General features: G+C 38.5%; 1 protein-coding gene across 4 annotated transcripts in view; it reads left to right on the top strand.

Annotated features, from left to right (window-relative positions):
• Positions 1–24,649, top strand: part of ptpn13 (protein tyrosine phosphatase non-receptor type 13) — a 53,053-nt gene that overhangs the window by 6,639 nt on the left and 21,765 nt on the right. For all 4 annotated transcript variants that reach the window (XM_019361000.2, XM_013275213.3, XM_013275211.3 and 1 more), the window contains exons 2-9: positions 3,705–3,824; positions 7,814–7,980; positions 9,740–9,805; positions 14,651–14,836; positions 15,098–15,185; positions 17,182–17,814; positions 22,976–23,068; positions 24,328–24,427. In XM_019361000.2, coding sequence (XP_019216545.1) covers positions 3,710–3,824; positions 7,814–7,980; positions 9,740–9,805; positions 14,651–14,836; positions 15,098–15,185; positions 17,182–17,814; positions 22,976–23,068; positions 24,328–24,427 — 1,448 coding nt within the window. In that variant the 5' untranslated portion in view covers positions 3,705–3,709. The remainder of the gene's footprint in view (positions 1–3,704; positions 3,825–7,813; positions 7,981–9,739; positions 9,806–14,650; positions 14,837–15,097; positions 15,186–17,181; positions 17,815–22,975; positions 23,069–24,327; positions 24,428–24,649) is intronic.

Genomic DNA, 24,649 nt, shown 5'->3' with positions numbered 1-24,649 from the left:
AAAGAAACATTTTGTATTATGTATTGGATTTTTCAATACAAAAAAATTTAAAGTATGCCTGAATTTAAAAAGCGTGAATTAAAAAATAAAACTGTCATTTTCATTTGCCTCTTGTAAAGCATCTTAGAAGTGCCAAAAAGTACAATTACTTCATTCAAGAAGAATCCTCCTAACAACCACTAATGCTAACTATGCACCTTGTACCAGCCTGTATGTTGTTGTATAGTATTTGAGATACTGTGGTGTGAAGTCTCAACAGGTGAGCAACAGTGTAATTATTCTGTATGTTTACATAATCTATTGATTGTTTCAGTCCATTCTCACCTTATGACCTCGACAATATGTAGGTTAGTCTTTTGAAATAATTGTCTAAAATCTAGCAAATGACAACAAATTTGAATCTTCAGGTAACAGAGCTCCAATTAAAGTTTTAAGAATTATTATAGCTGGGTAAACAGTCAAAAACCCAAAGGTATTTAAGTTACAACAGTTACATCTTAAATTTATTAAAAATGTATTAAAAGGTCCTTAAAGTCTTTAAATTTTTGGAACATGAAGTCGTTCTCCGGGAATGTGAAATATGAGTTTTCTGGAAGCTGCTGACTTTCAAGAAATGCAAGTTGTCTTTTGTCTTGCGTTGGCAGAAATATGGAGGTAACAAAAACTTATGGCGGATGCTCTTGTAAAACAGATGACTGATTCCTTTTATGATGCAGGAAAAATAAAAAGCAACATTAAATACATTCAATTGTCCCACCTAAGTTAATACTGGTTCCCAACAAGCTCCTGTTGTACAGCTTAGAACAGAGGTTAGAATCACATTACAGTACATGAAACCAAAACAGTCCAGAAAAAGTAAACAGCTGCACAGTGGAGACAGTAAAAAACACAAATAATGAGATAGTAGATTATTTGAATCAGTGGTTAAAATGTGTCCATCCAGCAAATAGTTTTTATTTTCCTATTTAAAATGGTCTTTGTAGGTGATTTTTATGTGGCAGGGAATCTAGTTAAGTTTTAGTGCATGAATAAAAATGATTTCTGACTTTTAGTAGTATTTGTAATCAAATACAAACAGTTGTAGTATTTCTTTCTTCTTCTTCCTTTTTTTTTTTTTTTTTTTTTTTTTTTTTTTTTTTACACACACACAGAAGCCAGGCCAGTACACTTAGTAATTGGTGTTTTGAGTAGTGTATACACAAAGTATTTTTCATGGTTTAGTTGTGTTAGCAAGTAATAGCTGGTTCATTATAAAAAGCCAGCGGAACTGCTAAAATGCACATTCCCCCTCTGCATACCGTGCAGAAAAACGTCTTAAGACACACAGGACACAGAGGAAAAGGAATAAAACATACACACAGGGACCGTAGACAAACTGCGTCCAGTTGATTCTGAAAGACTTTCTAAAGTAGATTGGTTGCAAACTAAGGAGATGCTCATTTGCAACATTTAGATTGTTTTGAGAGGCTGCAGGATTGTATGCTTGTGTTTGCGTGTAGCCTCTTATACTCAGAGAATGAGTGTGGGACACTAGTAGAATTAGTTTTGAATGTAACAACAGAATATATATATGTATATATGACTGAGTATAGTCAGGTATTTGTTAAAATCAGATTGGGTCAACCAATTTTTCTTGTGCATGCGTGTACTTGTGTTTGAGGAAGTTGGTGGATTAAGTGCTTTCCCACATGCTTCTGTCCAGTCATTGTGAGTGGGCATGCTCACTCTTGACAGGGACAGATAGAAGCACATTCACAAGAACACATGACAAAACAAACCTACAAATTCACGCTTGACATGCCTAACATATGAGATATGCATACACTTTATTAGACCTTTGTCATTTTACATGCATGGGAACGAACCTCGGCTTCTAATAGAGATTCTTGTTTTAACTGAGGTATGGGAATGTTGTAGCTTAAATCTGCTGGACTGTGAAGTGTTTTTGCTTTTGTTAGAAGTCTAGAATGTGTCTTTGTTTCGTAACCTTTGGTTACTTGCATAACACCAGCTCTCAGAGTAGCATGAGTGAAATGTCTCACTATGGGACTTGCCTTTAAGATAGATTATTTAGTTACTCATGTATTTGGAGTCACTGAGTTTTGATAACCTTGAATTTGAGAGCACCAAATCCATTTTAGGTGTATGAGACTGAACTATATGTGTCATCTTGTGGATTTGTGCAGGCTCCTTCTTTATTATCCTGTCTAACCTGTTGTGTTGACTTCCTGTGTGGGTTTGACCTAAAAATACTTAGAATGTTTTGTGAAATGACTTCTGTGCCTCTGAAAGCATTTTGAGAGTATTTTGTGAGGCGCTGTTGGTTTGTTCCAGGAATGTGAAAAACGAGTGTGCACAAGGTGTTAAATAGAGCCATTAAAATATTGTTGTTGCATTGCAGAGCTTGACAATTGAATTAATCTCTGCACTCATGAGCCTGATTGGGGTTTTTTCTAATCAAGAAATCTCTGTTTGCTGAGTATTCACTCACCCATTCTGAATTCTGGTGTTTAATCACTTCCATAGTCACAGGTGTATAAAATCAAGCACTTGGAGACGTAAAATCATAGTTCACAAAGGTCACCAACTTTCTGCAGAGTCAATCACTACAGACCTCCAAACTTCATGTGGCATTCAGATTAGCTCAAGGACAGTCCGTAGAGAGCTTCATGGGATGGGTTTCCATGGCTGTGCAGCTGCATCCAAGCCTTACATCACCTAGCGAAATGCAAATTATTGCATGGTGTTGTGTAAAACAGGCCACCACTGGACTCTAGAGCAATAGAGACGTGTTCTCTGGAGTGACAATTTACACCTCTCCACTAGACTAGATGAGTCTGGGTTTGGCGGTTGCCAGGAAAACGGTACTTGTCTGATTGCATTGTGCCAAGTAAAGTTTGGGGGGAATTGTGGTGTAGTATGGTCTTTTACAGGAGCTGGGCTTGACCCTTTATTTCCAGTGAAAGGAACTCTTAATATTCAGCATACCAAAACATTTTGGAGTATTTCATGCTCCCAACTTTCTGGGAACACGTTGGGAATGGCCCTGTCCTGTTCCAATATAACACAACGTCCGTATAGACATGGATGAGCCAGTTTGGTGTGGAAGAACTTGACTGGCCTCCAAAGAGTCCTGACCTCTACACCTTTGGGATGAATTAGAGCGGAGACTGCAAGCTAGGCATTCTCGTCCAACATCAGTGGACGAATAATCAATAAATTTGATGGAATGGACTGAATTAAAGGTCTGCTATATTTTTTACTTCACCCCCTGAAAGCCTACTAGGAGTAACTCTTGATGCGCTTTTCTGAACCGAGCAGATCATGTCGTATTTCAGGCCTATTTATAGTGTGCATTAGAAGTTAGTGAGGGTGATCTCTGTTTATGCAACTACCCTTGGAAAAATGCGGAAACTATTGTAATTGGTGTTAAAGAACATGTTTATTGATATTTACTGAGGTGTCAAAACAATTAAATTAAAGGGTACGGGCAGGCTTCAATGTTGTCTTTATGGGGGAAATTTGCAGAAAACAATATTTAAAGTTTTTGCAATCGTTTCAAAAAATAAATAAAACTTGGACAGAAGCATTAAAATTTCAAGGCAGCAATCTTAATTTTGATAAAAATATGTATTTCTGTAGATTTCAGAAGGTCTTTTTGTGTAAATTAAATTTTTCATGTTCGTCTTGCTGTATTTCTGCAGGGAACATGCATGTGTCTCTGGCAGAAGCCTTGGAGGTTCGAGGAGGTCCTCTCCAGGAAGAGGAGGTCTGGGCAGTGCTGAGTCAGAGTGCAGAGAGCCTCCAAGAACTTTTTCACAAAGGTAGGTGAACATGGAGTCAAAGGCAGAGGTCTTATTCTGTCATCATCATGCATTATTATTTCAAAATAAATTAATATATCTATCTGTGTTGTTTTCTTTAAAAAAAAAAAACATCATGTGAGTTTTCAGTGTCAAATTGTATTGTCATAATTTTATTTCCTCGCTGTAAAATCTGTAAAAACATTGAATCAACGCAAACTTTTATTTGTCAGTGTTTTGCATCAGAGAATGACATAATTAGTAGGATTTTTAAATCTGCCGTATTTAATGTATTTAAATAATCTTTGTGACTTACTTGTGCCTATAAATGCCTTTTGGTTTTCCTTGCAATCATATCAGTTTGTAACTTAAGAAAAATTTTAACAACATGTGACTCAGAGGAAGTGAGTCAGCAGACATTGCAGTCCCTGGGTGTTCAGACAACATTTAATTGCACCTGATTACATAGGGCAGGACTGTGTCAAATAAACTGCCAACCACTGACTTTGTGCATTTCTACAGTCTGCAAAAACCAGCTTGAGTTCAACTTCTAGTTTTTCTGATTGGTTTCATTTCCAGACAGTACTGGTAATGCTGTAGGAACCCTCTCTTATCAGCGTAGCCTGTAAATATTCACCATTAATTACAAGCAATCTATGCTCAAATACTTTTATGCAGAAATTTATTGTCTATTGAGATAAAGCTCTGAAGATATTAAGGACAGGAATGAAAGACTGATATTTGGAATATTTTCGATAAAAGTAGTCTTGACATGGCATTGATGTACCAGTTATTTATGATATTCTCTTCTAATCAGAGATATTTGAAGAGAGACACAGAGTGAATCCTGGTTTAAAGTCTTTTCTCTCAGAAGTCCTGATGGAAGCATCTCTTCCCGTGGCAAGAACATTTGGGGCATGTCAACATACCTTTTAACCAATTATATCAGAGCTGACTTCTGACTCTATACATGCGGTTTCTGTCTCATAACCACTGAAATTGTGGTTGATTTATATAATACTTCAAAATATGTGTCCAAAGGCTTTTCCATATGGGTGCTAGGTGGCAAGACTTACTTGTAGGAGAACAATGATATGAATGCACCATAAGTTTTGTTTTGCTATTGTGTAGTTGTGTTGCTATGCTGAGTATATTTTTAGTTGGATAGTTTTAGACTGCATAGAGAAGCTACAATTTGATGAGCAGATGTTTAAGCCAGCTGTTATATAGTTAAAAGCTATGTAACGACGTTTATGACAGAGTGGATTAATATTAGTAACCATTTAACTTTAATATTTGTGTTGGATGTTCTCTTAGATGAAGTTGTGGCCATTTATGACAAGAAACACTTTAAACAAAGAGAAAACAATAGGTTTGTTTTTTTGTTTTGTTTTTGGTGAAGTGTGTTAGATATTTGCTTTTTGCACCAGATTTGTCATTGTCTTTGTGGTTAAAGGTAGGGTCAAGATTTTCCAGCACTCTGAGTGTACTAATGTGGTCAAACACCACTAGCACAGTTTTTTTTCTCTTGTGTAAACAGTAGTGGTTTGTATGTTTGTATAAGAATGATTTGTTTGAATAAGTGTTGGGTGAGTGTTTCTAATTTGTTGTAGGAATTTCTCTTCATGGTCCCATCTATATATTAGAGGAGTGCCTCAGAGATTTGGTCTGATATGATAGCGTAACACAGTTGCTGTGGATTTCTCTGCTGCACATCTATGATTAATTTTCTTTTTACTATGTAAAACACTTCACTTTGAGATTTTATTTCAGTGAGAGTGACTTAAGGACCTGGGGCCTCTTTGGGGGAAAAAAGTTAAGTGGTCAGTGTTCTTATTAAGAGCACAAATTCAGTTTTCTATTAAAGAAGAAACAAATAGGGGAAAAAAGCTTGCACCTGTGTGTTCAAAAGCTCAGCTACCATGAGTCTCATTTTGTAATGCTCACTTGTCAGAAAAACACGCCAGCACTGATAAAAAGGAATTGTTTAGCTTAGAGTAGAGCTGGGCGATATAAGATTTTTTCATATCACGATATGTTTTTTTCATTTCAGGCGATAACGATATATATCACGATATAAGCCAAATAACTATATTTGTAAGATTTAAATGTGCCGTTGCTCACAAGTAAAATGTGAAATAATCAGCAGCTTGTTTTGATTTAAATATTTATTTCCCATAATAAGTTCAACAGGGCAGATGTACTTAAGGAACATGAGACTTCAGTTTCAGATAAATAAAGGCAAATATTACAAACTACACAAAAGGCAGCCGCTAAAGCGTTTAAGTTTTAAAATAGAACAAACAAACAGACTAAATTGTCAATTCCACTTAGAAACAAAATATTAATTCTAAAAATAAATCTTAGGTCGTTTTACAGAAGAACAGACAAAATTGACTAACTTTTGTCAATATCAAATAAACTGAGAACTAAAAGGAAATTCTCAATCTCTCCTTGTTGTATAGCTTAGCTTTTCAAACAGTTTTAACAGTTACTTTAGTCTGACAAAAGCCGAATGACGAATTAGCACTTTCAGTCAGAGATTGAGCATGCACCGGTTTATTGTATTTCCAGACTTGCTTTCGGCACAATTTACAGTGCGCGCTACTCTGTTTTTTGTCAGACTTGAAATAGCCGAAATACCTTCACACTACGGAACTTCTGTGGCCCTTCCGTTCGACAAGCTCTCCGGCATTGGAACCATCATCGGTTTTTTCTTCGGTAACCTTCGCTCACGCTCTCGGTTGATTTTTCTCTAGTCGGCAAACTCCTTTCCTTCATTACCCGGGCTGCACGGCTGCAAAAACAAATACACATGTGCGCCTTGGCACTTGTGCTGCACGTAACAAGTCACGTGACGCGACGCTGCGGCTGTGATTGGTTCGGCTCTGCGCTACTTAATTTGGATTGGCTGTTCTGTTTTTTCTTTTAAGAGGACGAGAGATGAGGCCTATCGCAATAGTTAAATTTTTCTATTGAGTAAAAGTTATTTCGCAATACATATCGTTATCGTTCTATCGCCCAGCTCTAGCTTAGAGGCATACGATTCTGATGAATTGGATAATTTGGTACCAGCTCTCAAGTGGATGAGTTGCTTAGTTCTCATTCCTAGCTGGATGGGCTATAAATATAGCTGTTCAAAATTATTTCCTGTTCCTTAAGCTTAGTGAGCAGTTCAAAACGCTAAAAACTTACATTTGAAGATGATAGGTTATGTAATGTTGCATTGCATGGTGTTCTGTTGGCTTGACAAGCGCTATCCTTCTAGCATGATTTCTGCATTATTTGCAATGTATTAAAATTTGTCATGAAATGCGTGTGCTCAGGCTGAGTCAGTCTGGTCAGCAAAAGCTTTGCATGGGATAGACTTACTACTAAACCAGTCTACTTTTGAGTAAGATCTTGGTCACATGAGTTTTTAAACAGGAAACTTATATTTACTTAGTAAAAGCCAGCTTTGTAAAAGGAGTTGGTTTTTTTTGCGTCAAATCAAATTCGTCTCCCTGCTCGTCTCAGAGTTAACTATCAGTCAAAGAAAAGAATTTTGCAGCGCTGCTCAAACATTCCTTTGTGTATTTTTAAAACCTTCTCCCAACATCGCACTGGCTGTGGCTTTTTAGGAAAAGAGAATTACGCTGTGTGGCCATTCCTTTCTGCAACCATGCCCCAACAGTTATTTTCTTGCCAACTAAGAAAGCAACATGTGTTTTTGTTTACTTCAATCATCTCGAATTTCCATAAACGCCAAAGCCATAGCGAGAAACATCCACTGTGGTTGGATATGTGTACAGTCACTGGATCCAGGCTGTAAATGCTTAGACAAAATTTGATGCTAGTATTAAGCTTAAAAACACAGATCTTGACTTTAACACTGTCCTTGTGTGAATATGTGGTAATGGCTAAGAATTTATGTGAATAAAGTATGATTTATTTTTTATTTTATCTTGTTTTTTTTCTGCTGTTCAACCGTGATGGCAAACTAATCATTGAAATGTTGTTTCCATTTCCAGACCCTTCAGCCATGGGCTTCATTATATCTCCCTGGTCCCTCCTGCTCATGCCATCTGGCAACATCTCATTCACAGATGAGTATGTCACCCAGCAGGACTTAAGAGCCTTCACAGCACCAGAGGTCCTGAAGGGGAACTCCTTGACTTCTGTTTCTGACATAGAAAAGGTATAAACCATGATAATACACCACGTGGCGACAGCATCTGCCAAAATGTTTAGTCTACGTGTGTGTGTGCTCTAATCTCTTGTTGTTGCCCATATTTTTAAGTGAAATCTTATGTTTAAACTAAACATTCATTTCGAACCATCACTTGGTGTCATCTAACCAGTCGGCGACTGTTGAGTACCCCTTGTTCTAAACATAGCCATGTTTACATTCGCTCTTTCTTACCAAGTCATGTAGGTTGTATCCTAACAAATGACGTAGGTGCATTTTCTCCCTTAAATGGAGATTTTTTTTTTTTTTTTTAAGTCAGACCTGATTAACTTTTCTGCCTTTTGGTGGTTTGTTGGCACAAAACCATCAGTTTAATAGCCTGAAACTGGCTAGAGAAATATGTGTCAACACCTGTGTGCTCATCGGGGGGTTTCCTGCACAGAGGAATTTTTTAATTGTCTTTCCCAAAGATGTTTTTGCACAATCCAAAAGAAAATCACCATGATTCTTAGAAAAATGTTTATAACTTGTTTTGCTTATTGGTTTCACTTACTCAAGCATGACGAATAATTGTTCATTAAATGGTTAGAAATGCTGTGAGAAAGCATCATTACTGTGAAAGGTTTACACATACTTGGCATCTTTACTGGCAGACAGATCTTCCTTACGTGCATAGCTGTGTGTCGTGCTTTCTTTTTCTTTTTCTTTAAGATCCTGCCTACGTCATTTTGCTGATGTTAGTCATTGTTTTCCTTAGCATCCAGAGTTTCAAAAGACATGCAAATGACATGCTAAATGGAAAATGAACAAACAAGGCAGAGCTATTTTTGTCCTCTCTGTATTGTCTATCACGAGTTTTTGTCTTTGTTTTGTCAGATGTCTTGCGTTTTTAAAGTTTTGTACATTTTCTGCATTTGGTACATTTAGTCTGTTCTGCAACGTTACTGTTAAATGTTGGGTATAGACGATACTAACAGTCAGTGTGTACGGTTAGAGCATATCTTCACTGGAAAAGCAGAGACAGCATGTAGAAGATTTAGATTTGAAGTTGTGAGCGATCACAGTACACCACACCCCCTCATTTTAACTCTGCCTCTCTGGTGAAGAGCAAAAACCTTGCATGACTGGATTCCCGTCTCTGGCACAGACCCACAGACCTCAACATGGTTTTTTGCTGAGTCAGTTTTCCAACCCTGGGCCTGTCTCCCCAGCTCAGTTATTTCAGTGTAGAGAATATAATCTGTTTCCTTCATTATCAGACTGCGGATAAACATACGTCATGTGCAAGTTTTCCTTTTTCTTTTTTGACATATAGAGGTCATATTGTCGCTTTTAATCGGCAGCGTCTAAGGTTACACGTTTTCTGAAAGTGTTAGTGTTTCTTTAAATTTGTACTCTGTGATGTGTTCCTAAAAGACCTTGAAGGCAGTGTTGCATTCTTTGGCAGTCGCTGAATTATTCTTTCCTCTACCAAGCCCAACATTCAGGGGAAGTAATTTCTCTTCCATGCAACGAGCGGAGAGGAGTAAGGAGGGGAAAATGGAAAAATGTTTCTGGATTTAGGTTGAGAGCTCCTGTACTTTTTTTCCTCCCCCGCCCCCCCTAAAAACTCTTAGCAGTTGTTGAGCCTTAGTCCATTTATCTTTGACTTGCTTTCAGGTTTTGTGCCTCATCTTTGTACATATATATTTACTGTTGCATGCATTTTGTCTTGAGTGAATGAAATATAATGTTATATATGATTCCTAAGTGGTGTTATTTTTCACAGATGCACATGTACTCTCTGGGGATGACCTTATTCTGGGGGGCGGACTATGAGATCCCCCATAGTCAGGTAAATCTTTAACACAGACGCTTCCTTCCAAATGTGCAGAGCAAGGGTGTCAAACATGGCCTGGGGGTCCAGAGTGGCCCACCAAAGGCTCCAATCCGGCCACCTGGACAGCTTTGGATGTGGAATTTTGTGTACACTTTAACAAAGTCTATTTTTTTATATTCAGTGAACTGAATATACATTAAAAAATCTTAGAGTTTGGATAGCAGCACATTTTAAAGTGTAGAAGTGATGCTTTAGTACATTGTTTGCTGTGTGAGACTGGACTAAAGATATGACATCAGGTGTTTAAATGGCACACTTGGCAAATACAGTAAGTGTTGAACGGGTTTTACTGGAAGAGACACACCTGTGTTTGTCCAGGTTTAATAGTATCTATCATATTGAGCATTGTGGCATTACTTAAAATTCAGCTGTCAAACCTGCACAGGCATGCTGCCGAAATGATGGAGCACACTGGAATAGGAGAAAGTAGCGCATGTCCCTCTTAGGCTTATTTTAGTACCAAATACTTCCACAGATACCTGTGTATATATATCATCAATGAGGTTTCAGGCATATCTGGCTTTTTCCAAACTATGATCTTCACATCTAGATAAGAAATGGAAGAAAAGGTAAAGGCACTCTGGAATTTACAAAGATGGTTTGAAGACATTGTGCTCATATCTCGACCAGAGTCAGTCAGGTGTAAAAGATAATCTGCACAGCGTGCTCACTATTGTGAGAAAATACCGCCCACAGTTTAGAGGCATCTCACACTCAAGTTTGCCATCTGCTCCGCTTCAGTGAAAGGCTGAGGCTCCATTCACTCTCATCCATCCACATCTCATCAGCCTTTCCTGTCACCTTTAAAGGTGCTGCTGTGTGCACTTAAAACACATAACTTTATGTCATTGTACTCAACTCTCCAGTAGGATAGGTAAAGAAATACTTTGTTCATCCCGTATTTTGAAAAATCCCATGATATATGGAGGAAAAAACAAAATCAAAGCATTTTTTCTGTGGAATGGGTGGATTACGACATTCAGCTCTGTTGAAAAACTCCCCTTTATTTCTAAGATAAGGTAAATGATGGAAATCAGTTGCTAGCTCACTGCCCACAGCCAAATGCTACAGTACCAAAAAATATGAAAAAATAAAAGATGATGGAGTGCATAAAAAATATTTTGTACTGGTGATGGAAACTAAGAAAAGCTTCCAACATGCCTCCAGTCTTATCAGTACCTGTTATTGCTGCTGGTATGTTTTTCTGACAGTCATGTATTGCAAAACAAGGCAAAAATCACAGTAGTGGTGCTTCGGCATACCAGAGTCATCTTCTTTTTTTTCTTTCTTTCTTTTCTTTAACTACCCAGGAAATCGATAAAGAATCAGGGATACAAGCCCAGTCAATACTGGAGTTGGTATCATTAAAATCTTATCATTTACCCAATTCTTTATCTAAAGTAGGAGAATTTTTCATCCAAATGACCTCAAACTCAACACAGTACTTCTGTGATACCCCGGCAATACACCAGCATGATGTAAAGTGATCAGACTTGTTGAAAAACATGAAGAATGAACAGAAATGCATGTAAAGAAGGCACTATTGGATAACAGAAACTGTTTTAAAATGTAATAACTGTTGGAGGTAGTATACATGTTTTTACTTCTACAAACAGCTGAAGTGGGGACCATCACACCTCTCAGAAATCTGTTTTTAGGGCCTTTTGTTTTTGTTTTGTTTTTTAAGCTTCCGTCAGGGACTGGGTACTTTCTCATGATAAGACAAAGTTTAAGGTTTTGAGATATGTGCAGATGAAAGTGTACCTTGTTTGGTTAAACACAGGAATACAGCACCAAAATTTCCCATTTTTTTTTTTTTTTAATAATTTTCCCTTTATACAAAACAAAACAAAGATCAAAACAGAAACAATAAAAGAAAGAAAAACCCCCCCCAAAACAAACAAAAAAAACAAAACAAAACAAAAAAAACAAACAAACCAAAAAAAAAAAACAACCTCAAAGCAGATCAAAGAAAAACCCCACAATGAGCAATCTGAGACATGTAGACGGGAAACTGATACAGTATATATAATTCGGTCTACCAATCATTTACATATATCTCCTGACAAACTCAACCCGCCAGTGAAGTGGGGTTGTGCCTATCAGTATGGTTTTCTTCAGATCATCAGGTAAGTAATCCAATAGCGGGCGCCATATATCCCAAAAAATATCATCATTGCCACTTAATTTTGCACTCAGTCTTTCCATTGGTAATACTCTAAAAATTTCTTTATACCACTGAGTTATTGTTGGTGGTTTTTCATTAATCCAATTAAAAAGAATACATTTTCTTGCCAAAAACAGTAGTTTGCATAGAAGTATATGCTTGTTTTTATCTGGAAATTTGTTCGAAATTGGCAGCCCCAATAGATACTGAGCTGGATCTCTTTGTATTCTGCTTTTAAATATCCCTTTTAGTTCTTTAGTTACACAGAGCCAGAATTTTGAGATTTTTGAGCAAGTCCAAAGACAGTGCACGTAGGACCCCGGCGCAGATTTACATTTAATACATTGTGCAGACCTGCTCGGATCAATTTTATTCAGAAAAATAGGTGTTCTATGCTGTCTATGTAAAATTTTATATTGAATTTCTTTAAATCTGTTACTAAGAAATAAAGAATGCACAGATTGTATGGACTCACTCCAGGCATGATCATCACACTGACACTGGAGGTCACCCTCCCAGCTCCTAATCAGTTTTCCAATATTGTGTTTATTATAACCTTGTAGTACATTATAAAACTGTCTTATAGTACTATTATCTGCACTTAAATGTAGGAAGAAATTTTCCATGGGTCCTAGTTGCATTGTATTATGCAAAGCATCATGACATGAAGTAATTAGGTGGCGAGCCTGTAAAAATGCAAAAAAATCCGTTTGATGTATAGTGTATTTCTTTTGGACCTGCTCAAAAGACATACAAACATTCCCATCAAACAGATCACCCACCACACGTATTCCTGCACCAAACCATCTCTGAAATACTGCACTTTCCATTCCCGGTGTGAAGTGCTGATTATTTAAAAAAGGTGTTATATAACTAAGTATAGGATTACTTTCAGTGTATTTACTCATATCACGCCATGTTTTTAAATAAGTATCAATCATTACTTTATTATGTTTTTTATTATATTTACTCACTAGTTCACTTAGAAGATTAAATGGCTGACATGTCCAGGCTTCAAGGGGATCATCTGTGTCTTTTAGATATGTGTGGATCCATTCATGTATAACTCTACTATGACATGACCAGTTATACAGCAAGATGTTGGGAAAGGCAAGACCCCCTTTATCTTTGGGCAGCTGTAACGTTTTCATACTTAATCTGGGTTTCTTACCCCTCCAAATAAACCTTGACATATCTTTTTCAATTTCTTTTACAGTTTTTTTAGTAAGAGTTATTGGGAGCATTTGTAGAGGATATAAAAGCCGGGGCAACACATTCATTTTAATTAAATTTATTCTTCCCATCCAAGAGACCGGGAGATCCATCCATCTGGAAAGGTCTTTTTTAATACTGTTACGAACTATGTCTATGTTCTGTTTCAATATACCTCTTATATTAGGTAAAATGTGTATCCCCAAGTACTTAAATCCCGAACCCGACCAGGTAAATGGGATATTACATGTCCTGGGCAAATTTCCTAGTGGCAAAGCAATAGTTTTATTCATATTAACCTTATACCCGGAGAGATATCCAAAAGTTTCTATAATAGATAATACAGAGGGTATAGCATCCTGGGGATTAGTGACAAACAGCAGAACATCGTCTGCGTATAGTAGAATTTTAAATTCAACTCCTTGTATTTGGTATCCAGATATACTTTGATTATTTCTAATGGCCTCTGCCAGTGGTTCAATAACTAAAGCAAAAATTAATGGGGAAATCTAACTAAATCTAAATTTAACTACCCAGGAAATCGATAAAGAATCAGGGATACAAGCCCAGTCAATACTGGAGTTGGTATCATTAAAATCTTATCATTTACCCAATTCTTTATCTAAAGTAGGAGAATTTTTCATCCAAATGACCTCAAACTCAACACAGTACTTCTGTGATACCCCGGCAATACACCAGCATGATGTAAAGTGATCAGACTTGTTGAAAAACATGAAGAATGAACAGAAATGCATGTAAAGAAGGCACTATTGGATAACAGAAACTGTTTTAAAATGTAATAACTGTTGGAGGTAGTATACATGTTTTTACTTCTACAAACAGCTGAAGTGGGGACCATCACACCTCTCAGAAATCTGTTTTTAGGGCCTTTTGTTTTTGTTTTGTTTTTTAAGCTTCCGTCAGGGACTGGGTACTTTCTCATGATAAGACAAAGTTTAAGGTTTTGAGATATGTGCAGATGAAAGTGTACCTTGTTTGGTTAAACACAGGAATACAGCACCAAAATTTCCCATTTTTAAAAACAGAAAATGAAGAAGCTGAAAACAGGATTAACAGAAACTAAAGAATGACAACATTAGGTGGTGTCCTAGCCTTGCTTCAGTTCCTGTTTGTGAATGTGCATCTACTGTAGATCAAAACAACTGCTTGTTATGTATCTGCTGAACCCTCCCAACTGCATACTGGCTATAAAGTGTTCGGTCCAAAAGCAGCCAAACATTTCTCTGTTTAACAGAGAGATGAATTCTGATATTATTTCATAAAATTTAATTTGATGTTATGTCGTAACTGTGATGCTAATTAAAATCTAGACCAACCTTTTGCCAGGATGCTTGAGAACAAGATACTCTTTTCACTGTTTGTAGCTTAACTGTGTTATCCTTTTTTTCTCCCCTATGCAGCCTATGGAGCTGGGAGAACACATAAACAGTTTACTCCTCAACATGTGTGATGACATTACATTGAGTCGAATGTCACTGCGCACAGTCCTGGACATCTCCAGCAAACACATCCGAAACTCCAGCTGTGACCCTCCTTTCAGTTATATCAGAAGACTCGTCAGGACAGTGCTGGGCAGCCTTTCTCAGGTATAAAATGTGATGATGTATATAACATGAAATTCAGCATTCCTGTGTAGGAGTCCATATTTGCAAAATTGTCACAAAGCCTTTATAGAAAGGATGCTTCTTCGCTAAGTGTGTGTTAAAGAGCTATAACAAGCTCTTCCAAAAGCGCACTAGGTTTGAATTATACAACAGGTAATGTGGTCGTGCTGATAGAACATGTTTCAGGACGTCTTCCTTCTTTCACCCTCACTCTTTGTTTTTCATTTTCTGTCTTTTTCACAGCTGGACGGTCTGCTGACTGACAGAGAATCTCTTCCGGAGCGGAGCAAAGAGATTCGGGAGAGGCTGAGGGGCAAAGGGTTGCCCTCAGGTAAGATGAGCCGCACATAAGTGACACAGTAATGTTGCAGTGGTGTGCTCAAAATCATTCATTTCCACACTGAGTCGTATCTGTTGGCTGCAGGCGGATAAAAGGCTGCCAACGCGATAAGGTTTTTATTTATTTTTAGTGTCGAACTCAGCAAATATTAGTCCGTTGCACTTAAATGTTTTGTTTACCTACGTTCTGTGTAATCTTCATATGAGGGTCACAAGTTCAGCCTCTCTCTAAAACAAATCACCAGATCCTAGATAAGCAGGCTTTGTTTGGAACATTTGAGAACACTTAGAAATTCAATTTGTCAAGCAAGTCCAGAGACGAACCAAAACATGTGTCCACTGATAGATACAGGGAATAACATTGTGACATGGAAGATTAAATAACAATCTGGTATATGTTAGATGAATAGTGAATTGCCATTGTGTTGAAGATTATACTGACAGTGGCCAAGTCTTCAGAGATGAAGACTTGGCCACTTGTTGTTGTTGGTATAAAGTTGTTCATGGAAAGAAAAACAATCAAATTGCAAAAGGGTGCTAGGGGTTCTCACAACTTACTGAACTCCTTCTGTGGTGCCAGAAACCATGGGACACCTTCAGAGGTCCATAAGTCGGTTAAAATGTTTGGCAAAACACGAAAGAACGGCAGCTCATGGGGTCGCAATCGTAATATGTTGGCCGGGTGGTTTTACTCACTCCTAATCTTTAAGCTGTGAGGGCTTAACAGTTGATGCTGGTTGCCCTGATGTTTATTAAAACTATATTTTAATGAAGAAAGAATCAGAAGTAAATTGCTCCCCTTGTTTTCTAACCATTTGTCAGTCACATACTCACTCTTTGAGTCTGTGGGAAAGAAGTGAAAGTAGTCGGAGAGAGGAACACCAAGTTACAACCTCGAATCGGATTTAATTCAGGAAAATATGAACAAATCTTCCCAGTGGTTTCTGAGAGAACTCGGGCATTTTTCCAGGCCATGAAGAGGAGAGCAGAGCACAAACATGGCTTCCATCCCGATTATGTAAGCACGGCATGGCATTGATTACAGATGCATATTTTGGAGTCACCAGTGTAGCTGCTGGTCTCCTGTTTGTATCAGTGCTTTGTTTCCCTGGTTGATCCCTAGCCAGCCCTAGGGAAAGTACATGCAAAGAGTATTACTCAGTTCTTAAGCATCTTTCCTCTGAAAGGACCAGCTCTCTCTCTCTGTCACCCTTAACCCAGTGGCTCCAAGTTCTCATTGCTGCTTAGGGAATTCAGATATTGTCTTTTTTTCCTTTTACACATGCTGTGCATGTTATCATTGTGATGGACTGGCAGCGTGTCCAGGGGTATAACTCACCTCTTTGACAAATCAAAGACATGCATAAATTTTGGATTTTATTTTTTTAAATTCCAGTTTTACTCAGTCACGTTTTTTCAGGTTTCCTCCTGAGTTCCTGGAAGACTTAAGTCTGGCTATCTTTAATGCATTTCCAAACATATGCTTTCTAGATTAAAACCAACCCACATGCAGGAAATTTTTTTTATTTTAACAGGCCTCAACATCTGCCCGATTACCCTCTTGTTTCTGTATTTCTTCCCTTTGTTTTGTTCCTGCATACTTCACTGGTTTATTTCTCTCTAAAACACAGACTTTACTGGTAGTGTTTATATGCCTGGAAAGGCAAACTTTAAATTTATGGATGGTAAAAGCAAACGTTCTTATTCAGGGAAAGGCAGTGCTAGATTGTAAGATGCTTGTGGCAGAAATTGTTAGTTATTGGGCCACAATTTTGTTTCCTTTTAAAACAATGGAAACATAGTTTCTCAACAAACTGAGGAACTGTAGTAATATTAGCTTTTTATTCCTTGGGCTGCTGTTGTTTGTTTTACATGCAAAGGTGTAACCGTCATATACTATTGGACAAAAAGAAGCTATTTTAGCACTTTAACTTGTCAGCCTCTGTATCTGCTTGGTGTTTAAAATTTTGGTTCTCCCCTGCTCTTAGGGAGGAGTGCTGCCCCTCGGGTTCTGGAGCGCTACAGAGCGAAGACTCAGGAACAAACCTCTCTAAACCGAGGCCTTAGTCGTTCCATGGGCTCACTGCCAATCCAGGATCTTTTGAAGGGGGATGACGGGGCAGCCTTACAGTATTCCCTGTCTAATTATCACACCAATTCTGACTCACCCAGTGAACTCTACCCAAAGCCCCCCTCGCTCCATTCCCAGCGTTCTTATCCCCATCTGCACCCCTTTCACCCCCAGCAAAAAGGCCGGCCTGTGGAACTGGACCGTAGATCTCTGCCTTTCTACAGTGGGGAACTGAAGCTAAGTCAGCCCAGGAAGACCTGGGCTTCCTCTGTGGACTTGGCTTGCATTGACCCAGAGGCTCTTCGCTTTGGGGCTTTGGAGGATGCAAGAAGAGGCAGTAGTGCCTTAAGTACACACTCCAGTGGCAGGCGCAAGTCACCTTTGCAAGCTTTAAGAGAAAGGGATTCTCAATACCTTGAGTTTGATGGGCTGAACAGTCGGAAGCCTCATCACCACTCAGCCTTGTCTGTAGGCTCGGGCATCACCGGTGCCTATGACAAGATCAAGGAAAAACAGAGGAAACTTCAGGCGCTAAGACAAGCAGTGGATGGTGAGTATGCTGAAACTAGGGGTTTAATTTAATAGAGAATTTGTACAGAGGAATGTTTTCAGGGTTAAGTTTAAAGTGATTTTTTTGTGTGTTTGTTAAATTCCTTGAAAAATTTTCAAACCAAAATACGAACCAGAATCATGTAATTCAAAGTGGTATCACGGTATGGTTGTGACTCCTACTCTCGACAACGTGTTGTGAATGATTTTCACTTTTAGGAAAAAACCCCATCATGGCAGTTTTGGCCTTTTCTTGGAAGCTGGCGCTGATTGAATATAAACAGAATGACTAACAAGCTGTTTAGTCTGAAAACCTGCAAACTACACATAGTTTTCAGGTTTTCATGCCATGGGATGTTTTTTGACGTAAGCCTTTCCTTATTTCAACACATCACAAACAACAAGCACCTGGTTGTTTTCATTACACACATCTGAGCTTTTGGTCATGTGTGGTTAGGAATCCTTTGTCGGAGCATACAACGTGCGGCCTATAGTGTGTAAAGATGTAAGATTGCTGTTATGTGTGTGGTTGGCCACAACAAATTTCTTGGGTTTAGTCTGCAACTGTGGCAAGGAAGGAAGTCTTAAGTAAAACAGACCAGTTCAGGGTCAGTTGATGTAAGTGAAGTGTCAGACTCTGTAGTGCATGGCTTTATCAGGCACAGCATGGAGTTATCAGCTGACCTGATCTGAAAGACAAAAAAAGTTAAAGCAACGGGATCAAGTGAGCAACCGGACAGTTGGACTAGTTACAGGTTGCGTATCCATCTGTAGTAACTACCACGTAAGTGTTGTGAAGTATGGGGAACTGGGTGCTGGCTTGGTGGTGGCTGGGCAGCAAGGTTTAGACAGAATGAGTCATTGCTACAGTGACCAGTAATTATAGGTTGGCTTAATTCTAGCCTGCTGCTGACTGTCAGAGATGTTATATACAAAATCCCTTTTTTTTTTCTTTTTTTTTTTTAAATTTTTATTATGGCTATAAACATGCATATAAAGGATAGATGCAGACTAGTTATGTACTTTCAGTGTGTTACAGACTGAAAGAAAAAGTCTTAAAATAATAGAACAATGCTGAAATCAAGGACATCAAGCAGAACTGTTTAACACGTCAGTCATCTGTTATAAGAGCTTTAAGTTTCCTGTTGGAGATTATGAAATTCTTAGTAAAGTAAGTTTATGCAGTGAGTCACATGTCTCTTGGCCAGCTGAGAGCCGTTCAAGGCGCATGAGGCTTGAACGATTTCATACAATAAACCACTGTCTTCTACCTCTTGCTCTCTTGCTGTTCTTGCAACATCCCCACTCTCTGCTCCTTCCAGCCTTCAGCCTCCCTGCTTTTCTCGCAGCTATTTTTGATGCTGACCAACCAAGCATTCTTTTCCCCGACTGTGGCTTTTCATCCCCCAGCAAGTACCTTCTTGCCTTCTTTTCTTTCACTCCCTTTTTCTTTGTATTGATTGTAATTTAGAGGATTTGAGGGTTTGGGTTTTTTTTTTAATTTCTTCATCTCATGAAAGTGCAAGACTTTGTCACTTCACACCTTATGGGTCGCATGCGCAACACCTTCATATAACTGCTAAGATGACACAAAAACAAGGTCCAGATTTAAAGAGTCACTAAAAAAAGACCAGTAGATATTTCCAATTTAAGATCCACATATTGAAAGAAATTTAAACTCAAGCTTTGGGATGACTGTCACACGCTGCAGGCTTGAACATTGTGGTAAATATTTAAAAAATTGAGATTTTTACCAAGGAATTGTGGGGAAAATGGCATTACTGTTGTGTTTGTGATTGCTTGTGAATGTGCAGAGAAGACTGAGAGGGTTGGTCTATTCATTAATATTAAATGATGGATATTACAAAGCATCCTGGAGAGAAGCTTTGTTTACTGCCATCAGAAGTGACTGAGGGTGTCTGTGAAGGGTGAGCCAACTGTTCTTTGGCTACACCATGAATGGGGGCCTAATTGAGTACGAACCATTTGGAGGGGGCCTTGTTGGATGTGTTTCTTGGCAGAGACCTCTTTTCCTTTTCTTTTTTCCCTCTCTCTCACTTCTTTCTGTTCTTTTCTGCAGGAAAGTGATGGCACAGCAGTGGTCAGTGGTCTCAGGTTTTACAGGGTTAAACAGCCCTTGACTGCCCTCCTGTGTGTGCGTGCATTTACCAGTCTTGTCTAAATGTATTGCAACGCTCACGTTTGTGTGCTTGTGTGCATGCCTTTGTGTGCATGGGCATGTCTCTACCTGGGCTCTTCTGTCTCAAACAGTTCCAAGAAATCCCCCAACCCCCACACACCATTTTTGGTGTCAGTCTTAAATAAGTCAAAGCTTTCCTTGTCGAACTGTAGGCTGTAATAGGAGTCATGCGTAGCAGATGAGGGAATTCCTAACATTATTGGACTTTTCCGGCACTTGGCAGCAGATTATGTGGGTTTCTGCCGGGGTGGGTCCATGTTGGACAGCAGTACAGAACGCTGCTGCTCCAGAGGAAGGGGAGGTGTGTCTGTAAATCACAGCCTTTTGAAATTGTCTTAATTATTCTATTTGAGTCAGCAGGTGGTGAGATTACTGAGTGTTTGTTTTTTTTGTGAAAAGCTGTTAAATGTTTGTTATTTCTAAACCATTTGAGCTACCTAACTTATTTCCTCTTCACATTATGAATAATGTCCAATGTCCCTTGACCTCCAGGCACTAAATAACCTCAGAGCACAGTCGGGGTAGGGTCTTTTTCTCAGTGTAAAATACTTAAAAGCTGAAGGACTGTAGACACTTGTAGCACATGCAGAGGTGTCACCTACATAAAGTCAGATCATGGAGATAAACATGTATGTGAGGACAAATGAAAGATGAAGTGCAGCCTGGAGAAAGTTTGGTGGTAAATGCATGCTTTGATAATTCTTTCCTAGAATTGACGCTCTTTGCCTTAAAGTATGTAGACACTGTTATGTAGAGGCTGCTTTTCCAGCAAGTATGTGGGGAGTGCTCTCTCTCACGCAAAGTATTTAATTACAACAAAACATACTAGCAACAGAAGTACTCATCTTTTTTTCTGTCATTACAATCTTTAAGAAAAAGAAGGATTTTATTGCATTATTTATTTACCTTTAATGGTTTCCTTTATATTTTCCTGTGAATAAAGCTGGTATAATTGGTGGCACTGAGAATGAGCTATGCACTACATCTTTTTTGAACTCGGCATTTCTCTAACCCTTCTGTTCCCTTGCTTACTTTTAAACATGTACATTATGAGGAAAATCTCACTCTCCACTCAGCCGTGACCCTCTCTGTTACTTTTTGAAATGACCTAAAAGCACCGCCTGACACACTGAAACGTTGGTCCTGGGAATTACTTGTTTTTTGGGGGGGTTTTGGGTGATTTTTTTTTTTCTTGTCTTCATTACAACTAACTCATTTAGAGCTGTTTCCATGACCAAAAAGAGTTTGTGGCACATGAATCACCTTAAATCTGTGTACAGATTCAAGTTGCCACATTCATAAAAAATATATTTATGTTTTGCTCGGGTCAGCACAGCGTTGTAATCTCACAGCTGGGCTCAAACTTTTCTGCATGGGTTTTTCCAGGTGCTTTGGTTGCTTCCATAGTCCAAAGACAATCGGGTTAGATGAGGAGGAAAGAGTGTGGTTGCCGGGATTGACCAACGACCTGTCAAAATGGGTGCCCCGCCCTGGATGAAATTTATCTGGGATAGGCTCCAAGCTTTTCTGTTATTTTTAGCACCTCCAGGACCTCACCAGACTTAGGGAGTCGGGGTGTGGGGTTGTTTTTTTTGTTTTGTTTTGTTTTTTTTAAACAGTGGGGTTATAATTCTTTTTTTTTTTCCTTGACAAGGTTGATAAAACTGAAATAACCTCCAGTTTCATTCTGACTTATAGCAAAACATTGTAGTTGAGTAATGGGAGCTAGATAGTAGAAGTAGATTCCTTTAAAATCAAATGCTTCTATTGCATTTTATCATGTTTCCTCCTTTCTGTGAAGCTCAGTAAAGTGTTGTTAAGTAATCCATATTGATAAATATGTTGTAAGCTCCACTTCTTAGAAAAAGCTTTTTCATGATGATAATTTTTCTCTTTATTGTATTCTTCACCTCAGCGTTTCTAAAACTCACCTAAGTATAAAGGCAGGTGACTGCACGTATGTACGTCTCAGTGAGGGCTTTGAAGCAGAAATGTAAGTCATTGTGACTGCATGGGTAATTTGCTGTAAATTACACAAGACTGCTCCTCTGTGCACCTTTTTGTGTTAAAGGAAATGATGAGTCACCGTCCACTGGAAGATGGAAAACTATTTTGGGTGATAGTCCAACCAGTCCTCCTTCCTCTAACATTATAGTAGCTGTCGGGCCACAATGCTTTTTTGCTTAACATGTTTACGTAAGACAGAGATCAGTACAAGGTGAACTTTGTTGTTTTGTGAAACTGTAAAATAAAAGGCCTTAGCAGTGACTTGGGAATCCCATTCATTCAAACTATGTAGTTGGTACTGAGGAGCAGGATTTTCAAGTTCTGTGTGCAATGCAAAGAGCACATGATACATTAGGGTAAGTTTCAGATTGAATCATATTTTTTGTTTTTTTGTTTTTCTTAGTTACCACAGATTTTTAGGTTATTATTGAGTTAATTGGGCTTTGCTTTGAGAAAAGTTTAACTGTGGAGAACTGGTCTGTACTTGCTGTGGTTCACCCAGTCTAGCAAGACAAAAGTTTACGCCTTAAATTAAAAAAAAAAAAAACATTCTAACCTGACTGGAGGCATGCCTGCATACACTTGCTAAATCTGCTTTTCCTTGTAGGTACATATGCCTTTCATTAGGAGTGTTTACCCACAGCATGACTAAATCCTGCTTTGTGTGTGTTATTTTACAGGCTTAGTGTCACCGTTTGGTTTCAGTAGATTGTGGAGTAAATGAAAACATGCGCCCATCAATTCATATGCTGTCCTAGCCCCATAAAGTCTCATACAACTTATTGTAAACCTCTGTTTTATGTAACATTGACAAATACACGGCTTCACCTTAACACCTTAATTTGTATTAAGTGCATGAAGTTATCCCTTTTGTTGTTATTGTTGTTATTATTGTTATTATTATATTACTGTGTGGTATGTAAAATAATTTTCAAATAATTTTCTCTGTTGCCAGACCCAGTCCTTACCCACCACAGGTACCACAGTGATTACAGTTCATCCAGTGAAAGCCCCTCACTCGCCTCCTCTGATCCAGATTACAGGCTAGGTAAAAGACGCCACTGACACATCCTTTACTACTATTACGCTTTTAATGGCGGTCCCACCCACACATAGCATACTGTGAAATGTAACTAACAGGTGATAGGTGCTGCACACATGTAACTCATCTTGGCTATGTGCATGCAAGAGAATAAATCAGTCACTTAATAATACTACGAGAGAGCCATACTGAGCTGTGGCTTACGGTGACTTCATAGTGCACTTTTTAGGCTTAAAGTGAAGTGCCGCTGCTTTTGCTTGATTTAGAAGCACAGCAGCAGACCTGCCAGTTTCCCATGTTGAGGTAACTTCCAATCAGCTGCTGTTATTTGCTTGCCTGATGCCGCTAAACAAATTGCATGTTGTCTTTCACTATGTAAGACTGCACAAGGCAAGAATTCCTTTCTACTGTCAGTGAAAAATGAAATTGTGCAACGCACCTCATTGTTATTGTAGTAGTAGTGTGCATAATGGTTTCCACACTAGGAGTACTCAAGATTAATTTACTTAAAATTGTCAACACAACAGAAGGCAGAGCTAGTCAATGATGAGTTCAGTTAAGATCAGCCTAAAGGTTAAGACGTTAACTGGCTAACTTTTTCCATATCACTAAAAACAAATCCCTGCTGCAAAATTTAGTTAAAGGCCAAAAAGACTTGAAGCCCATTCTAATGTAACCCTGCACCAAAGTTTAACACTGAAAAAGAAACTTGTGTATTTATATTCTTCACTAGAATGTAGCGGAATTCTAAAGCATCTCTAACCTAGTTTGTGTTACTAAATTCAAACCTGTTTTTAAACATGCATTCAGTAATAACTTATAAGACAGAAAAACTGTATGTCATTACTTTGTTACACCTACTGTTGCTGTAATGCAGCACACTTTATTGCAAGGCAACAGAGATCCCATTTGTTTTGCTGATTTTACTCTTCTATAATTGCACCTTTGACATGTTCCTGCAGGTATATTTGCAGCACCATATGTGCATGCGTGTCTGTTTGACTATAAAAATGTAAAAACAGCATTTAGCCCTTTGGTTTTTTTGTGCACCTCTATGCTTGGATGCTTTTGCATCTTTGGGGTTTTTTTTTTTTTCTTTTCTTTATGTTTTAAAAAAATGCCACCAGCCTACTGGCGACTGCAGAGGAAAATTAGCCTGTATAGCTAATTTTGGCATATTTACATTATGGACCTAAGTATTCGTGTTAATTGATGTGCATTTTCCTTTGTTTTTGTTTATTGTACTGACATTCTGTCTTTTCTAGCTAAGAAACCTGGCGAAATTGGCAGGTATGGTTCCCAGCTGGCACTTCCAACTGAACATGACGCGTTGTCGCTGGCAAGCCACAATGCAAACAGACACAGGTAATGCTTAGCCTCTCCCACCCCCCTCATGCATCCCCCTCACCCATCCCACCCCCACCTCACAAAACTCCTGGTGAACGTGGAAGCTATCCTGTTTGGTACTCTAAGCCACAAACATACAGCTGGTGTGGCTCGGCAAGGTCAGCTCCATGTTTCACTAGTGAGGTCATCTAATGTGACATCCACATTCAACATTCTCTGTCTCTCTCTAATCTCTGGCAT

This window comes from Oreochromis niloticus, linkage group LG7 (assembly GCF_001858045.2).
Source record: "Oreochromis niloticus isolate F11D_XX linkage group LG7, O_niloticus_UMD_NMBU, whole genome shotgun sequence".
NCBI classification, from domain to species: domain Eukaryota; kingdom Metazoa; phylum Chordata; class Actinopteri; order Cichliformes; family Cichlidae; genus Oreochromis; species Oreochromis niloticus.
Note: the sequence above shows the minus strand (reverse complement) of the source record. Positions and strands in the feature narration are given on the sequence as shown.